Here is a 15,475-nt window from a genome sequence, read left to right as displayed (position 1 = left end):
ATTGACGGATACGGTGTCACAAATGGCAAATAAAGAATGTACATATATACGGATCAACGCACATCAGCAACAAAACTCCGGAGGTTAGTTAATATAATATATATTTCGGAAATTCATAAAAGAAGTATTTACAGCATATACATAGAGTGACAATTAATTCAAGCAAGCAGTTAGTTTTACAACTGAGCTTCTGTTGTTGAAATACCTGGTCGGTATTGCGGACTTTGCGTAATTCTCATTAAGTAATCTACACGTTATAAGCGTTGTGTTATCAGGCAACAAGCGAGGGGGAGAGGGAGAGAGAGGTGATTCTGCCGAGACTTATCTCTCTCTGACTCTTACTACTCTTCACTTCACTCGGTTCTTCTTACTGACTTAATCTCTAATTTTGCACTTCTTTTATAATACAATTATGGAATGATGACGACACCCATGTTCGTCATCGACCAATCAAATTGCTTGATTATAATTCAACGGGGCCTTTTCTCATTGGTTGATTATACTTCGACAGGGCCCTTTTTCATTGGTCCATTTCCAAAATTGGTTTGACTCCTCCCTTAATTAACGCCCAACTTACACGTTGTATTAATTAACTCCTCCCTGGCTTACTAATGGAATTTCCCCCTATCCAGGAAAATTATTTTTCCTTTGAATTAAAGCAAATCACGCGATTTTATTTGTTTTAAAATTATCTATTGATCTCACCTTTCGCTTTGATAATTCAAAGGGATTTTAGTTTATCTTTGAATTAAGTTCTGGTTGTCGGCCATTTTATTATATCAGACATTTTGTTTACGTCAAAAGACCAAGAATGCATTTGTCGCTTTGAACTTATCGGACATTTCCCATCCGAGCAAAAACATTTCATAAATTCCCTCTTTTTGTTCGACCTGATTCACCAAATGACAATTCTCGATACGTTATTTTATTGTTTTGAAATTTCGGACAATTCATTTTTTTTCCTCTTCTTTGTTCTAAACACAATGCCGAGTCACTGCGTGTGTTTCAAAAACAACCCGACTTTTCAACTTGTCAAATTCCCAGGTCAACTTTTGGCTCATAGTTTTGCCAATTGCGGGTGTGAAATCCCCACCCCTCCGGCTACTGTACACTATGATTTCGGCCATTGGAGATCAAACGCCTGTGTATTTTGGCTAACATATTTTATGCATTCTTTTTCGCTTTTGATGTCTAGAATGTAATTTAACTTTTCGCTACAAAGGCAATTTTGCCGCCGCCATTTCAACAACAGACTTAGCTCAGAATTTATTCACAAATAAAAATTAATAATAATTTTTATTCTTTCAACCCGGTCATCGTCCGGGAACAAAAAATTACTTTCAACTAAAAGAAACGTCACATCAACCCTACAGGTCTGATGTGGCCTCTCTTTAGTGTTACACATTGTCTGTCTTAAACACGTAAAAGTTAATATTTTTTTGTTTTTTCAACTCTTTATGTCAAATAAATGGAAAAAGCCTAAAAAAGGGCAATAAAAAGCATTGGGGGGTGCAGGAACAAGGATTATTTGTACATTTTTTTTTTCGCCAGAAACAAGGATTTCTTTTTATTTATTAGTGGAAGGAGGGTTTCGGCGTTCCTATTTGGTACAGTGACCAAGAAACCCTCCTTTTCGGCGGGGTCGTATCCACCGAAGACCCAGACCGTCTGCCGACGTTGTTTTCTGCGTTTAAAAACGGACTCGTCGATTTCTACCGTATGGCCTGGGCCTCCAATCTGCCGGGGATTCCTAAGAAAATAGTCCCTGCATATATCACGCAGGAAAATTTTCCAATCCACAATTGTGTGGCGAGAACGTAACCCACATTCGCGATGGAGATTTTTTGTAGATGCCATCTCGAACGCCCATAAGTATATTATTTTTATTATACACGCGATGGTTAGTCGGGATTTTGAGAAGAAGATCCCAATCCTATTGGAGGTCCATCGACGACATGTTACACTTCTACACCTCCAACCGTAACCGTCGGAAAGGCTTGTTCTCTTTGCAAGTACACAATCCTGGCCAAAATGCAAACACCTCTTCTCTTCTGCCAACAATTTCCGTTGCTGGCAAAAGTTTAGTGCAGCCTCTGGGGTCTGGAGCTGGTCCGCAAGGTTTGTAATATTCATTATTATTTCGTCAGTTATCTTTTTAAAACAATTTTTTTTTTTTTTAACTCTCTTCAAATAAGCGTTTCTTTAGTTGTGACACTCTTCCAATTGATAGCGGAATTCTCGTCTGCTTAATCGGCAACGCTCGGTTATATCCGGCTGTTGACGTCATGCGTCGGACAAAGCCGAGCAAATGCTGAGTTACGTCTGGTTCGTTAAATGCACAAGTACCAGAAACTGAAATAAAATATTAAGTGATATGCTTTAGGCTACACATTTGACTTCCTACCAGTATTTTGTTTTAGTTTATATTTTTAAGTCATTATCAAGACTTCAAAGATGTCATAGCCACATCATGACCATTTTTTTCTTGTTCTCATTTAATGTTAGACACTACTTGCTTTTTGAACCGAATAGACATTTTAAAGTTAGTAAAAACACGAAAAACTTATGCAGCTAGGGAGAAGGGTAACCTATCTTGCCTTTAGTAACATTTATTTGTTATATTAGGTATCCCAAATCAAAATTTTATTTTTATCATATCTAAAAAAAAGTAATGTGGGCATGTAGATTTTTGTAAACCATTTACAAAAATACCAAATTTATTTTGGTAGGTCAATTAGCCATCAAGTTATGATTATTCAAATTTTGTCGGAAAGTTGAAATTTGCTATTGTGGCCGAGAAGCCAAATTTCATAGTCTATAACTAAAAATGTAAGCTACTAACAAGTGAAAAATCCTTATAAATGTAATGTCATCTTGTAGTAGATGAAAATTAATACAAATTTAGGCAATAAATATTAGATGAAAACAACTTAAACACTAGGCAAAATCCCTCTATCAACGCGAAAACAGTGAAAATACAATGAAAATACGACACGGAAATGCAACTTTAACTGTTCATATCAATTTCATTTTAATAGCTAATGTATTGAATCTTCTTAGTATGATTCAAAACACATTAGAGATCAAGATAATTCTTTCTTTTAATTATAAATTGATAAAACCACTCAATTGTGGACCATGTAAAAGCAGTCAAACAGGCAATTTTGTAAAAAGGGCAAAAAAGGTAAAAAAAAAATGAGTCAAAAGTATACGTTACTGAAATTGCTGTAAAAATGTAACCATTGGTGGTAGAAGCTTGAAACTTTGCAACTTTACTAATTTTGGGGTGAGGAATTCAAAAAAATGGTTGCCTTGTTTCTAATAACAAAACTTTTTGCCACAGAAATACTTTTACTTTGGGAAGTTTAAACTCGCCAAAAAAGCACCGACGACAATAATATTTAGAAATCTTTTATACAAAAAAAAGGCACAAATCATTTTTTTTGAACATTGAAAAACTTTCAACTTAAAAAACAAGTAAGAAAGATATTTTAGATCTTACTACAATTCCTTATCGATCTTCTCTCAGAATTCTTTCATAGGCTTCTGCTATGGTAGATATCTCAGGAACCCTCCAAATCCTACCATCACTTCAAACTGGCATTACCTCAAAATCCCATCTGTAGACAAATGCTGACTCTACTTGTGCAATATCATCTGATAAAGGCCATCGAAAATAATCTTTTCTACTTTTTGTTTGCATTAAAAATTTTACTACAGCGGCGGATGCAGATATAATATCAATGACTTGGCCAATGTAAAAGTTGGTGTCATAGTAGACAGCTACCCATTGTCCTTGATGTTCATAACTGAAGATATCCTGAGATGGATCTTCATCACAACTGCAGGAGTTATCTGAATGTTCAGCAGATTCACTTAGGGAAGACATTTTTTTTTGTTGCTTTGGTGGAGGTGGAGATGAATCAATTGGATTTCTTTTCAAGTAGTCAGAGAGAGCAGCTTCCAATTGAACTTTATTTCCACTGGTGTTGATTTTGACACTGAAAACAACCTTGAGGTATCTCAATTGGTATTTGAGTGCTTCCAACTGAAATTTTTTTTATCTGTTTATCAGACTTCACTGGACCACCATGCTTAATAACAGAGTTAATAATTCTCTCTTTCTCAGCAGCAGCTTGACGTTCTTTTTCCTTCTTTAATCTTTCATTTTGTGCAATTTTTTCTTGGACACGAAATTTCACAAGGGCTTCTTGTTGTGCATGTTTTTGTCGCAAATGTTTTGCATGTTTTCTGGAGATGCTCAGAATGGATTGCCTCTTTGTTGATGGTATTACTTCCAACCAAGCTGTTGTCCGATTGCACTTAAGCATATTTGAAGATGATCGATTATGTAGTGATGCATGTCGTTTTGTTTGCATGCTAAAATCTAAATCTCCAAAGGCATGCTCACTTGACAGATTTGTTAAAGGGCAGCTCTTCAAGGCATCTCTCGTCTCCTGATCTACATCTTTTCCAAAAGCACCTCCTTCTAAAAAGTCATGCAACTGGTGCTTAGTGACAATGAGGAACTGAGTATCTTGCGCAAACATTCTAAAACAAGTTCAGGGGCCGTAAGACTAATACAGAGAGGCACATTGCCTTCCTCAAAGAATTCCCCATTAAATACACTTTACAGTCAGATTTTAATAACAACTGGGGATTGTTGATCCAGCATTCTAAACTTAGAGCCATTTTCTTGATATAGTGATGGAAGTCAACATACTGAACAGTGCTGTTAACAAGTTTCCAGAAAGGTTTGGTCAAATTAATATTCAGCAAACCAACTGCAGCAAGTAGGGAATGTAGTCTCTCATCAGAAATGTCAGCCAAAACACTCTGTAATTTCATATTGCAAGATGTTGCCAACACAGATAAAAATAATTTTATGTGCTCTTTATGGTGATATATTGCCAGGGCATTTTCAAATAGAGAATTAAACCTATTTGCCCGATAACTTGTGATTTGAGATTGGTACCCTTCTTTGCTGCAGAATGCCAGCCATTCTGTCCTGCAACCACTTTTATTGTTTATGAGTGTATGTACGGGTGACGACAAAAAAAAAAAAAATTAATATGCGTTCTGTCACAATTTCTGTTAATGCTGACATAAAAAGTTTTTATGTAATTATTTTAAAATTTTAGAACAAAATAATTTAATATATTTGCTAATATATGGCCTTGGAACTGAGTTTTTATATTTAGTCAGTTTTTTTCTACAAAGCGTAAATGTTGACATGTTTTACAAATCCAAAACAAAGAAACAAAAAATTAGTAAATAAATAATGCTTATTTTAAGTAATTTATTTTAAATAATTTTTTTTTAATTCTTTTTTTTTTTTTCATAATTAAAAAAAAACTTATGTTTCTGAACAATAACAAAAACATATACTTTATCGTCATAAGTCACTAGCCGAACGTTTTGTTTATGGAATTTAATTAAAATAATTTAACAATGCTAAAGTTTATCCAACCGAAAAAAAATAAGTTTCCGTCAGTCCCACACAACTAAAAATGTTTTGTACACGGTTTTATTAATTAATTTAATTAAAATAATTTAACAATGCTGGAATTTATCCAACCATAACCGAAGGAGAAAGCGATGAAAGATAATATGAAAGTTTGAAAAAAGCTATAGAAAATAAACTGGCATTATTTTTTAAATTGTAAATTTTCATTTTTTTTAATGACGTTCTAAAAATATTAATTAAAAAAATATCTTTCTATAACTTTTAAATAATAAAGAAAAAACAAACTCACCTAAGAACTTTGGTAAGTCCATAGTGAAACGAGTTGTTTGTTTATGTTTTTCCGTTCAGTCAGTCAGTACGTTGTGCTGCTGTGTGGCTACTGGCTAGCTGACAGTTGATAATTGGTCTCTCTGGCATTAAGTTGAAAATCTCTGTAGGTACCCCAACTTTTATTAGTGTGTGCTCCTTGATTTATGGGGCCATAAACATGACACCAACAGATTATTAAAGAGGAGATATTCCTCTACAAAATGATGCCTTTTTCTAGGAATTCTTACTATAAAATTTCTTTCATGTTTCTTTCACTGAAGTTTTCAAGTTGGATTTTTTTTTAGAAAAACCACTTATAACCTTTTAATAACCTCACCATGTTATTAAGTGACCTTTTTTCTTTAAAATGATACCATTTTTATATACTTAGAGACTCACAATATGAAGCGCAACAAATTTGAAAAACATCAACATTTTTTTTGTGTAAAAAATAAAGCGACATTTACCAAAATTAGAGGCATAACTTGAAAAATCCTGAAAAAAAACTATTAAAGACACAAGAAAAAGAATTATATATCTATAAAGACAAAAGATTAAATTTTATTTAAATCAAAACCATATGAAAATAACCCAAAAAACAAACGAGATATCGCAAGTTGAAGTTAAGGGAAATTTTACTTTATTTACTAGTTTTCGCACCTAAACTAGGCCAGTTTGGGATTCCTAGTTATATATTTGTTTTTTGACCATTTTTTTTCATACCCGTCTATTGTAAAACGAAGCAATACACACACAAAGAAAAAACTCAACTAGACTTTATATATTAGATATTATATTAAAGGAACTTTGTATCTGAGTTTGTTCGCTATGTATCTCTAAACAGCTAAGCCGATTTTTTTTTTTTTACATTTCATGTGAACATCATGTATCTGACAGTGTCCTTAGATAGGTTTTCTATCAGAATGTCTTTGATAAGTATTGACAATTGAAAAGTCTGATGAAAAAAAGAACAGATGATTTCCACTAAAGTTAACAACTTATACAATCTAACATCACAAGGGCATTTGAACAGTTTTATTGCTGCACAAGCAGAAAGGCCTGTCATATAAAATCAACAGTAAGTTCTTTGATATGACTGGGATGCGTTTAAAATGACTGTTTCTGTTTAGAGCACAATTGAACCATGATACTTAACTTTCGCATTTTAAATTTTATTTCAAGCCACTACATATAAAAATAATTCATAAAATCAACAGTAGGTTCTCTACAGTGCAATATAAACTACAATGCATTGTGGACTGTCACTGCAGGGAAGCATGTGAAGCTTCCTCCCAGTGCACCATAGTGGATCCCCAACTAGAGCAGGCAATCACTGGATTTGATTGAAAAATGGCCGATTTTGCCAGCAATAAAATATGGGAGAGTGAAACAATTACTGATCATAATTCAGTCCTGGGCAACGTCAGGTCTACCTGCTAGTATTAGATTTAAATAAAGATAAGGAATACACATATAGATCTGTTAAAGAAGGGTGATGGCGTCAGATATGATTTTAATTGATTGGTCGATAAATCTTTAGCCACACAAAAATGAGAAACTATTTTTTAATCTATAACTTGCATTGTTGAACTTTATTTTCTTCAGTCCTTCTCCTGCGATGTCGAGCGATGCATCCAGCAGTTCAACTGTTGCAGCTGCTGCCGCATCTGCTGGTTCCAGCACTGATCCTGTCAAATCTAGTCTTAAAGTGGACTCTACAAAACCAACAACAAACATACAAATCCGATTGGTGGATGGTACAAGGTGAGGAGGAGCTCCCTCCTTTTTTTTTTTTTTTTTTTAATCTTGAATTTTCTTCACTTTTATTTCAGATTTTTCGAAAGAATGTTGGTTTTTTTTTTTTTTTTTTTTTTTTTTTTTTTTTTTTTTTACAGTGATCACCACTTATCAAGGCCCGGAAGCCACTCAGGGATAAGGGTTATTGCAAGTACATTACGTTAGTGTGGAGATTTGATGAAGTGTTTACTTAAGGGGGCGGTTCATTAGGAATTTGTTAACGTTGAACTTGAAGACATCCAAGTTGTAGTCCGGTGGGAAGCAGGCAAACGGAACAGAGTTCCACAGGCGTGCAGTTCTAAGAAAGAAGCGCTGTTCATGGAATCCACGTTTTGATTTAGGCACAGATATAGAGTGGGGGAAATTTTTCACAGTGGATTCAGCTAGACGGGTGTTTTTCGTGAAAGATTGGCGAGGGGGGACCAGAGATTGGAGTTCAGACGAGCACCTGCCATGGAAATAACGATAAAACAAGGATAGGCTCGCAACGTCTCTTCTGTGGGAGAGAGGTTGTTTATATATAAATATAGATGTGAGTTTATGTACAGTAATATTGAGAGTAACTCCTGTTAAAATGCAAAATGTGAGTACAGAATGAAATAGAAAAACTATAATTTATTTCATCTACTGTTGTTAGATTTACTTTCTGATCTTTCTAAAATAATACATTGTTGCTAGTCCATAACTCTCTGCCAATAAATTGTTTTCATAAAGAAAATCATTTCATGTGATTTTGTATAAATTTGTAGGATTTACAATGATGTACAAGATTGGTTTTGAGCTCTATTTCTGAAGAGCTATTTTAAGGGGGAGTTTACCAGTGATGAATTTATTTTTTCCAATAACTTCCTCTTAATACCGCATAATCACGTTGATACATCGGTTTTTATTAGATCTTCGTCAGTACCAAATTAGTGATCAATTTAGGAATACCAGGCGATGTATGTAGGGGGATGTTGACGCCTGCCTGCAAGAGTTGTAAAAACATAACATTGCCCTCTCACCTAACAGGAATATAACGTAACTGGGAACCGCTTGTAAATTTCATATTCCCATGAAACTTCCTGCCTTGCTGCAGTTTTATTTCATTTTTCATTTCAATAACCCTATCTTCCCCATGTTAAAAAATTTTGCATTAGCTTTAATTTGGAATTATCTCCCTTGTCCTTCAACCTATTTGCAAAATGACGTCCTGATTGTCACTTATCCATAAAATTTGATTTTCTTTTTTTTAGTTTTATTTAAAAAAAAAAAAAAAATCTGATCCATTTACATAATTTTTGATGTACAGTATTTTCTTTTCACCATCAGTACGTATTTGTATTTTCATTAGTGGGGGTGGGGTATTATGTACTTGTACCAACACATTTTACTGAAAGGCTGAAATATGACTTTCATTCCCAACTGTCACATGAAAACTGCAAATTGGTGAAGCAGCTTCTCTGTTAATTTAGTTTTTACCAATATGACTGACATTTACTAATTTGTCAGTTAAATGTCATCGATGTAAATCAACATCACGTTTAAAAGATGGTAATTTTGAGAAACACCATATTCAGGAAATTCTAACATAAAACTTTTTACTGAAATATATGAAAGATCTGTTATATTTTATTTTGTGATATAAACAGTTGCTTATTTGCATTTAATTTTAATTTTCTGAAGCAGTGAAGGGGTTACCTCCCCTGTTTTTGTTTTGTGCCCGCCCCCGTTTTTTAATTTATATCATTTATTAAGTATTCAAATATTTATTTTATTTGAATATTTTAAGAATATTTTTTCCTGCATAAAAGTTCTATGCATATGAGAATATTTAACTTAAATATTTGAATATTTAATAAATAAAAAAAATATATATACTAGCAAAGGTACCTGTGTACCTGCACTTTGCACAGGACTTTGCTGTGCGCTCGGGTACCCGCTTTGCAGGTACCTAAGCATACCTTTTTTTTTTTTTTTTTTTTTTTTAAACCTTAACATTTGATTTTGACCTTGCAAGATAGTGTGCATCATCCCTAGGTCAGAGACCATGTCAGATTCGATCATGATCAGTTCAGTGGTGTGTGCTGTAGGAGAGTAAATATACATAAGCTATGACCTTGATCTTGAGAAATGGTGTGCACCATCCCTAGGTGGAGATCATCATGTCAAGTTTGGCCATGATCGGTCGTGGTGTAGGCTGTAGGAGAGTGTGTGTGTGTGTATATATATATATATATAATCACACACATATGCAATGACCTTGAAAAATATTGAGTTTGGTCATGATCGATTCAGTAGTTTGGGTTGGTACACACCGACAAACACTACTACTTATATAAAATTCTAACTTGATAAGAGCATAAATTCTTTATGGCAAGGGGAGATAAGTTTGTTATTTAGCCAAATAGTAATGAATGTCGAATCAGCAAAATATGAAAACCGATTTTAACTTTTAATTAAAGTTTGATTGGATTACTTTTCCTAATTTTTTGGTGAGGATACATAAATATATCAGTTTTTTTTCCTATAGTGTGATTTTTTTTTTCCCCCCGTGTCCAGTACTGTATAAGCACTTTATTTTATTATTTATAAAATGTTACTGGTTTAGATGTAAAGCTCAGATGTATATTTAAAATGTTGCATGAACCAATTAAATGTTAAGCTTTAAATTTTTTTATTCGTTACAAAGCTTGTTGCACTTTACGATATTTTATCAACAAATTTGATTAGCTGAAATAATTGTAGATGCTTTTTAACTAAAGAAAATGTTTTCTGTTTGTTTATTTTAATGTGTTTGTATTAATCTGTTTCTCTCTTTTTTTTTTTATTCAAAGGCTGAAACTGACATTGAACCATTCACATACAATAAGTGACATCAGGAATTACATTGTTGCGTATCCTTTTTAATGTTTTCATCTTCCATTTATGGATTCTTCAATTGTTGCAGTCTGGAAATAATTATTAAAGCTATTACAAGGTGAAACGATAAAATTGTCACCCTAGAAAAAACACCATGATTCCATTTTCATTTGATGAAAATCGGTTTTCTTTTTTTTTGTTGCAGACCATCTACTAGTTGACTAGTTGTGTACAAATCCCAAGAGAGATGGGAGCATTCCACCATGTTTGAAAGTGACACACAATGTTCAAAGAGCAAAATTGGAGATATATCGCTGTATAACTCCTTCTTTCTACTGATTCAAGTTATGACAACAGGACCGTTGCCAGCACCCTCAAAATGCGAATCTGGACAGTTCAACACTTTCTTTATCCATCTACTTTACTGATAAATTCTATTAATTTTATTCCTCTTTTATTTATTTATTCATTCATTTATCGTTTTTATTTATTTATTTCTAAATAATATACGTCTACATGATCAAATTAACAGTCTGTAAACAAAGATACAGTCTTACCTATATGATTTAAAAATAGGTGGTATCACTTTAACGTATCCAAAATTATTGCACAGGCAGAAGTTTTCATATCTATCTATCTATTTGTGTGTATATATATATATATATATATATATAATCACCAGACTATCCATTCACGTGTAATCACCTTTTTCTCCACCATATTCCCTCTGCTTCACTTTTGTTATCAAGTAAAATCTTTGACTTACTTATAGTTTCATCAAATACTTTTGCATGCAAAATCCGATCCCGCATTTTGCTAATTCCTACCCTCTGATGAGAAGTAAAGTACTTCTTCGAAACCCCGCGGATTAAGGACTATCCAGTTATCAAGTGTTTCCTTTTCAGATTAAATATGTTTTTAACTCTTTTTCAAAGTGTTTTTTAAGATGTATTAACTGTTTGCTCTTATATATATATAAATTTAAAATTTTTTTCAATATATTTAGCAGATGATTTTATTGAATTTTTAATTAAAAAAAAAAAAAAGTAAAATCTCCAAATGTTCTCACTTTAAAAAAAACATTTTTGTTTGTTTTCCTTAATTGTTGTTTTTCTAGGGAACGCCCTGAGTATGCGTGTGAACCATTCTTCATGTCTACGTACACCAGCAAAGAATTGGAAGATGAAAATCAGACATTGGTAGAAAGCAACCTGTTAAATGCTGTTGTGATGCAACGAAGGAGATAACTTTTTAGTGGTTGTCGCAAGAGAAAACAAAAGGAAGAAAAAAATGTTAATCAACATGTTATAGGAATATATATATATATATATATATATATATATGAAAAATATTTTTTATTTAGGTAACAAGGAGAGCAAAATACTTCACAAAAAGAAAAAAGCAAATCCAAATCTTTGGCATAGTGTTCTATCCCCTCACCCCTCCCCGTCCAAAAAAAAAAAACAAAAAAAAAGACGCCATAAGATTTCTTAAGTTCCTTGATATCTACAATGATTTCTAACTTTCCAGTTTTTAATACTTAGACCTTCGGTACTTAAAATATTTTTAATATTTGTAAATTTTCCACAACATAACTTATTTTCTTTATAAATAAATATTTATCAGCATTAAATAATCATAGGTCATTTGTTAAGGACTGGCAAACCTTTATTTTGTTCCTTAAAAAAAAAAGAAGGTAAATATACTGTTCGTTAATTTAAAAAAAAAAAAAAAAGCCAAAAAAAAACATTAAGATATATTTTTTCATCCTATTCTTATAGGAGCATACATGGATATTTGATATCGATATGATTCAGTATGGAATGGAGATGATAACAAATGAATTTGATGCTGAAGTGAAGCTGCTTTGTCTTCTCCAAATGATATTGGGGAGGTATTCACGACCCTCCCCCATTCTCTCCAGCAAACTACTACTGGACTTTAGGTTGTTTCTCCTTTCTTTTGTTTATCTCTTTCCAAAACTTTTGTTCTGTCAGTTTGTCCACTGACGATAGACTAACATTGTATCAGCTTTCAAAAATAAGAAAAAAAAAAAAAAAAAAAGTGAAAAAGGCGAAACATAAAAATGGATTGAAAGCTGATTGGTTTTTCTTTCTATCTTTGTCTTCTGTCATGATCTTTCGTGCAGTTGGCCAACAGTCATAATCTTTTATTTTATCAATACAGGGTGGAACGATAAAATTGTTGCCTTAGAAAAGACAACATGATTCCATTTCCGTTTGATGAAAACCGGTTTTCTTTTTGTTGCAGACCATCTACTAGTTGACCAGTTGTGTAGAAGTCCTAAGAGCGATAGGAGCCTTCTATAATGTCTTAAAGTGCCACAATGTTAAACGAGCAAAATCGGAGATTTGCCACTGTACAACTCCTGCTCTTTATCGATCCAATTTATGATAGCAGGATCATTGCCAGCACCCTCAAAATGCATCGCTGGATTGCCACAAATAACAGGGATGTGCCCAAGGTGATAAAAATAAAGTTTTCATCCACGGTTATGATTTTTGGTGTGGTTTCAAGTGAGGCCTATATCATGCCACCTCGTATGTTCGAATTCGGCTTAAAGTCTGCATCAAAGATGAATATGCTAAAGAGTGTGGCCTGAACCCGCTGGACTACTTCATTTGGTCATATGTCGAGAACATCACCAACATGGCCTCCCACAACACCAAAGCCAGCCTGATTGCTGTCATCTGCCAGATATTTGTTGAGCTCCCATCAGCGCTTGTGGAAAAGACATGCTCCAGTTCCAGACCCATATTGAGGCAGTGATTGAGGCTGAATGCTGCTACATTGAATAGATGTCAGCTCTCCTACATAATCAAATTACCTGAATTAATTTTTTTCAATAGAAGTTTTAAAATAAATTTGTTTTTTTTCTTTAGCGCAACAAATTTATCCTTCCACCCTGTAGTATGTTTTCTTTCTTTGTATTTTATATTTCTGATATTCGGCGATCAGGGATTGTGCTTGTGTTTCCTGGACAACAGCCAGAGAAATTCTCTGGAGCGGCTATATGCACACTTTATCCTTTCCTTCAGAATGTCGAACATCTGAGCAAAAACCATGCAAAAGTTCAGTTCTTCTCAGATGCAGAAGTGGTGAAATCTTGATAAGAACTGGCTTAGAAAATGAAGCGATTTACCCATTCAAATGACTTCTGTTTTTGAAACTCGTCGGAAGTAAGCAATGTTAGCTCATTTGAAGAACCTGTTATATTAAATTCCTTTATTTAATCTGAAAACGCTGCTAATATTATGTTACTTTTTCAATTTCGTTTCCATTTAATTTATATTAAAAAAAAAAGATTTGCTTTCAGTATTAAATCGGGGGTCTACGAACAAATTTATCTAAATTTGGCAACTAAATATTTTTGCTTAGTAACCAAATAAAAAAGTTATTAGCCAAACCACATAATTTTGGAATATGACATCTTTGTTCCGTGACAAGTACGTACATAATTAAGATTTTTTTGTACTTTTGTAAAATAATTGTAATTCTAAATATGCACTGACTTGAAAATATAAAAATTTGAATTTCTTCAGATTTTTATAAACTGCCTTTTGTTTTGTTTTTAAAAAAAAACAAAAAAAAAACAAGTGAAGCATGCATGGTACCCCGTGAATGCACAGTGAATGAGGCATGAAAAAAATGACTAAGTTCAGCATCCCCCCCCCCCCCCCCTCATGTAGCCACAAAAGTCTCCAAGGGTTTTCCGGAAAATCTGTTCTGTTATGTTTTTAGTCATATCATGTTTAATGTTTGTGCAAAATTTCAAAAAATTCCAAGGCGTAGTTATTGAGAAAAGTGTGGACGGATGGACGGACAAGAGTGAATTTACATGTCCCCCCTCCTTTTGTTGGTGGACCAAAAAGAAAAGTATATTGTTCTATTAAACCTTTTTATTGTTTCAATAATTTGACTTTGATTGATTATTAAAAAAAAAAAATAAATAAATAAAGAAGGTTGAAATAACATTTTTCACTAAGTAATGAGCTTTTGAAGATTGTCGGTGGAAAAAAAAAAACAGTTGTCAAAAAATAAGCGTTTTATTATTTCTAGCTGGCACTTGGAAAAATCACTCCAAATACGACTGTTTTACTCGCAATGGAAAGCTCTGTAATTATTTCTGTAAAAATGTTTCTGTAATTAAACATTTTTTTGCTAAAAAAATATATATTTTACCATCACTGGATTATTTATCTTCCACCAGACTATCCATTCACGTATAATCACCTTTTTCTTCACCATATTCCCTCTGCTTCACTTATTTTGTTTTCAAGTAAGATCTTTGACTTACTTGTTGTTTCATCAAATACTTTTGCATGCAAAATCCGATCTCGCATTTTGCTAATTCCTACCCTCTGATGAGAAGGAAAGTATTTCTTCAAAACTCTGCAGATTAAGGACTATCCACTTATCTAGTATTTCCTTTTCAGATTAAATATGTTTTTAACTCACTTCAAACTGTTTTTTAACATGTTTTATTAACTGTTTGCTCATATATATATATATATATATATATATATATATATATATATATATATATATATAAAATAAAAACATATTAAAAAAAGATCAGTTTACAATTATTATTTTGCTTTCAATATATTTCTGTAAAAATCAGTTTACCGATATTCCTATGTTTTAACTTACATTTCCGGTGAGAGTCTTCAAACCAACTAAAGTTTACTTCCTAGGAATTACAATAGCAGAAGTCATTTGGATTGTTAAATACGCGAAATCGTCAAAAACGATCTTGTAGCAATTGGTGAAAGTAGATTGTGTAGAAGTGATCATATCAGTGATTAGATGTTTAGACAAATTTTTTCATTTTTAAAAGGCGAATCGTACGTATTTACTGTCACTTTGATTAAAGCTCAATGGTTCTTGCGAACTTTGTTTAAACAGTGATGTTAAAAGCAAAATATGGCATAGGTTAGTTTAATTTTATTTGTTTTAAATTTATTTAAAAAAAATTTACTTTTTTAATAAAAATTTTAATTTTTAATTTTTCCTTTTTGAAAATAAAATCCAGTGTTT

The 15,475-nt window shown here is 32.8% G+C and overlaps 1 protein-coding gene across 1 annotated transcript in view; it reads left to right on the top strand.

Moving 5' to 3' along the window:
* The window catches only part of LOC145293207 (NSFL1 cofactor p47-like), a 54,712-nt gene extending 42,603 nt beyond the window's left edge, over window positions 1-12,109 (top strand). Inside the window, exons 8-10 of the mRNA XM_080139726.1 lie at window positions 7,382-7,540; window positions 10,390-10,449; window positions 11,532-12,109. Of these exons, the coding sequence (XP_079995852.1) occupies window positions 7,382-7,540; window positions 10,390-10,449; window positions 11,532-11,661 (349 nt within the window). The 3' untranslated portion in view covers window positions 11,662-12,109. The remainder of the gene's footprint in view (window positions 1-7,381; window positions 7,541-10,389; window positions 10,450-11,531) is intronic.
* The last annotated feature ends 3,366 nt before the right edge of the window (window positions 12,110-15,475 follow it).

This window comes from Euprymna scolopes, chromosome 14 (genome assembly GCF_053919585.1).
Source record: "Euprymna scolopes isolate OS-2025 chromosome 14, ASM5391958v1, whole genome shotgun sequence".
Taxonomy (NCBI): Eukaryota; Metazoa; Mollusca; class Cephalopoda; order Sepiida; family Sepiolidae; genus Euprymna; species Euprymna scolopes.
This window is presented reverse-complemented; position numbering and strand designations above follow the sequence as displayed.